Source organism: Cynoglossus semilaevis, chromosome 14 (assembly GCF_000523025.1).
Source record: "Cynoglossus semilaevis isolate Cse_v1.0 chromosome 14, Cse_v1.0, whole genome shotgun sequence".
Taxonomy (NCBI): Eukaryota; Metazoa; Chordata; class Actinopteri; order Pleuronectiformes; family Cynoglossidae; genus Cynoglossus; species Cynoglossus semilaevis.
The window spans coordinates 22,420,232-22,424,362 of NC_024320.1; the positions used below are offsets into that span (position 1 = coordinate 22,420,232).

Sequence of the window (4,131 nt, forward strand, 5' to 3'; positions counted from 1 at the left end):
TCCGCTCAGGAGCGTGGTCGAGACTCACTTCCTGTTGGTTTGCCTTGTGGGAGGAGTCTGTGATTTCCACACGATAATAGCTGTGGGGCCATCTTGTGGCAGATTCATGGATGTTCGTCTTTAAAACGTTTTTTAAACTTGATTGTTTATCATATATCTGGCCCTGTTACGGTGCGTAATAAGTCACTTAGACCGTTAAAATTATTATATGATATATATATATTTTTTTGTTTTTGTTTTTTTGAAAGCAAATATTTTGTAGTTGTACATTGTATGTAATATCACTGAAATTCATTTTTCTGATGACCAAGTTGTTTATGAATTGTTTTTTTTTTAAATAACAGGCCATTACATGTTTTATTTGTTAACATACTTGTCTTTATATTAAAACAAAGGAAGCATTGAGTTGAAACAACTCGTGATTTTATATATTGTGATGCTATGGTATCATTTAACTGGTCTGAAGAACAGCAGAGACAAACTGGAACTAAAGTTTACTGAATAAACTAAAGTTAGCCTGGAGTATAGGGAGTTGAAAAGAAGCTTTTGTCATGTAGTGTGGAACCAATCGAATGTTGTTTTTCAAAATAAAGATGAAGACCAATGATAGAGAAATGACAAAGAATATTAGATTATTCAGATTTATAATCTGAATTTTTAACCCATGTGTTCAGATTATTCTGCGAAAACAATCTTTTGAATAAGACACAAACCAAGAGAATAGACTTTTTCTTTTCTCTGTGACAAATACAGAGTTCATTCATGCAGTGACCAGGAGAAAAGACCACAAAAACCAATAACTGGTATGAAGTGATCATCATCAGTCTCTGGGTAAACCCTGGATCTGCAGCCTCTCAGAGGAACACTCCTGCGTCTTCTCCTCCTCACAGCCTCTTCTTCATTTTGCCTTTCTTCTGTCCTCCTCGTCCGAAGCCCGACTTCTTGACCTCTCCCACCCACCGTCGGTTCTTGGACCGCAGCTTCTTCATCCCTCCGCCCTGCAGGAACTGCTGCTTCTGCTGCTTCTTACGCTGCGTCAGGATCTGTTTGCTGGACTTCAGCTCTGAGCGCACTATCCGGCCCCCGGGCGTACGCTGAGCTCCAGCAGAGCTCTGGGTGTTTGGACCGCGGTGACCGTGGCCCCGACCTGACAGATGGGTGATTACAAAGAGTAGCAGTTTAGTCTTCTGTGATTAGTGAAGCTAACTGTCAGCTGAATAAAGTCTAACATCAAATAAAAAAAAAATCCTTAGATTAGAATTCTAAAAAGAAACAGTCAATAAATCAGATGCAGAAATTAGGAAAAATAAACACAAAGTTCTTGGAATGTTTAAAACTGATCCTGAACTGACAAGACTTCAAGTCCTGTATCAAAGATGTGTTGCAGTATTTTTAAAGAAGTCAAATTAGCTAATTAGCTACTAAAACTAAGAGTACTTCCTTAAATTAGTATAAAATATAATGAAATAAACCGGATAAGAAATAGATGAATAATGTTAGCCAAAAATGATGAAAGGTAGCCATAAATATAACAAACTGATTAAAATAAATAAAAACCTAATTAGATGTGAGATAGCCCAAAGCTAGTGAAGCTGAAAGTTAGCTGGAAAGATAACAAAATATTAGCACAGACTTAAAGGAGCTAAAGGTTTAAAGAAATTATTTGGACAAAACTGGTTTCATCAAAAATAACTAAAACACTATGAAAAATAAAAATTGATTCTGAAAAGTCAGTCGTCGCCGTAGATGTGGCCAAAACACAGCTGTAGAATATGATTTAAAATAATAATAATAATAATAATAATTAATAGTTAATAATAATAAAAAGTCTCATAAATGTCGTTTCTTCACCTCTCCCAGGTCTCCTCCTCCCTCCTCCTCCTCCTGCTTCGTGGTCGGCGCCTGCGTCTCCATCATCCACCTTGTACTTTTTCTTCCACTCCTCGTAGCTGTCGTTGAGTCAAGGTCAGACAAAACAGTTCCACAGACCAGAGAAAACAGCAGCAGTGGTGGAAGAAGAACAAAACGATTGCAAGTTTTTTTGTTTTGTTTTTAAAGGATACAAGTTCTTTTTGTTCTTCTTGACGCCGATGACTTGTCCTCCGTCTATTCTCATCTTCTTTTTCTGGTCTTCCTTTCCCGTGTCTTTCACAAAGCGTTTCCTCTTTCTGTCCCTACAGACGAGTGGAGGGAGACGTCAGTTCACAGTTCAGAAAGAAAGTGTGTGGTTTTTTTTTAAGAAAGTCAAATCCTCACCATTTCATCAGACTCTTGTGTTTGGTGAAGTGATCGCCTTCGTCTCCCATCATGTCCAGGACGGCCGTGGACGCCTGCTGGTCAAAAGCAGTGCCCTCTCCACCCAGACTCAAACTGAGACCACACAGGGTTAAACACAGGGTCAACATCACGCTGCAGTTACGTTAAACAGACACACAGCAATGTGAGGTGAGGTGAGGTGAGGTGAGGTGAGGTGGGGTGAGGTGAGGTGAGGTGAGGTAAGATGACTCACCCTCTCTCTGAGTCGAAGTCTTTGGGTCTGTAGGGGATGTAGTACTCCTCGTCTTTACCCCTCTCTCTGCTCCTCTTGTTCCTTTGCTGTTCTGCACCTTCATGAGGTCCGCTGCGTTTCACACCAACCACAGCTGAAAACACCCCCTGGTGGAAAGAAAATATATTACATGTCCAGTCGATGCTCGAGAAAAACAAATAAGATTTGTGTTCAATACTGACTTCAATGACCAAAATATGTACAAACAAATATCTTTAGAGTTAATCTGACCAACTCTTGATCATTTGTTGTTTCTCTTTCAGCTTTTGGTCATATTTCCACAAATGTTTTTCCTGACATTTAATTTTTACTCTTTTTGATTTTTTTTAGCAAACTTGAACTTGTTTTACTAATTTTTTATAACTGTATGACTAACATTTAGCTACTGTCTTGGACATTTTATGTCCTTCAAACATAAACAAATCACTCAAACGGCCAGGTTTGAAAAAAAACAAAACAGATTCACATTTCAACTAAACAGAGAAATTCACAGACGCCCTGTGAAGCCTTACGTTTAGAGCGCCCTCTTCAGAGCCCACGGTGTGTGAAAAGTCATCATCTGCGTTTGGTTTCACAGGCTCGTGAAGTCGACTCTCTGCAGCCACGTCCTCTCGGTGTTTGTTGAATTTGTCCACGGACCGCGCGTCCTTGGAGCGTTTGGTTCGCATCACCTCGCTGGCCTGGGTCTTACTGGTGGAGTTGATTTCAAAGATAGTCTGGAAGAAGAAGATGTTTCTTTTGTTTGTTTATTTTTTGGAATTTTTTTTTTTCAAAATTCATCAAGCGGGCCGGACCGAACATCTTAGCGGGCGGGTTTTGGCCCACAGACCATAAGTTTGACAACCCCTGTCTGCATGGACTGTAACTCACCGATTTGGCTTTGTAGCCCTTGATGGCGTCGACTATTTGAAGGTGCTGCAGTTCCACCTGATCTAAAGCCGACCCTGAAACAACAACAACTGTGTTAGCAGAAACCACCATCAGCAACAGCACCCCCTGCTGGTCATCCTCCCCCTAACTGACCTAATAAGGGATGAACAGCCATGGTGGACAGGTCTGTGTTCTTGACCCGTCTGATGGACTCTGGAGAAGGGTTGGGTCTGGACTTCAGGTACTGTTTGTAGGCGTTTTCCGACACCCGTTGGAGGTTAAGCAGGTCCAGGGAGTTCTCGTGCAACGTGACGAGATGAGAGCCTTCGTCGTCCAGGACGCTCTGAGGGACGCGGCCAAACACGCCGTCGGAATCTAGGGAACAGAGAGACAGGGCCCGTCGAACATACAGAACATTTTTTAGGTGAAGGGTTCGATTCCCCCAGGTGATGATGGGTCAAGTTTTTTTCACCGCCCTCTACCTCTTGTGTGTTCTGGCGTAGCAAACTGAACAGGTCTTCCAAGGAAGAGGTGAAGGTCATAAACAAGTGCCATCTCGTCTGGACAAACCAAACTGTAGGTGACGCCACTGCGACCGGCACGTCCCACACGACCTTACAGGGAAAACAGATAAATGTGTTTTATATTTAACAAAATGATTTAGTTGGCAGTTAAGATCGCACCCCCTTCCTCATGATTTAGGAGTACGTGGA

The 4,131-nt window shown here is 41.7% G+C and overlaps 1 protein-coding gene across 2 annotated transcripts in view; it reads right to left on the reverse strand.

The window, feature by feature from the left end:
• Positions 1-314: 314 nt before the first annotated feature.
• ddx54 (DEAD (Asp-Glu-Ala-Asp) box polypeptide 54) overlaps positions 315-4,131 on the reverse strand; it is a 10,162-nt gene continuing 6,345 nt past the window's right edge. The window contains exons 16-21 of one of the 2 annotated variants that reach the window (XM_025062538.1): positions 3,061-3,116; positions 2,510-2,655; positions 2,257-2,370; positions 2,064-2,174; positions 1,852-1,949; positions 315-1,147 (exon numbers count right to left, since the gene is read on the reverse strand). In XM_025062538.1, the coding sequence (XP_024918306.1) occupies positions 885-1,147; positions 1,852-1,949; positions 2,064-2,174; positions 2,257-2,370; positions 2,510-2,655; positions 3,061-3,116 (788 nt within the window). In that variant the 3' untranslated portion in view covers positions 315-884. The remainder of the gene's footprint in view (positions 1,148-1,851; positions 1,950-2,063; positions 2,175-2,256; positions 2,371-2,509; positions 2,656-3,060; positions 3,117-4,131) is intronic. The other variant, XM_008325918.3, reaches the window with a different exon arrangement.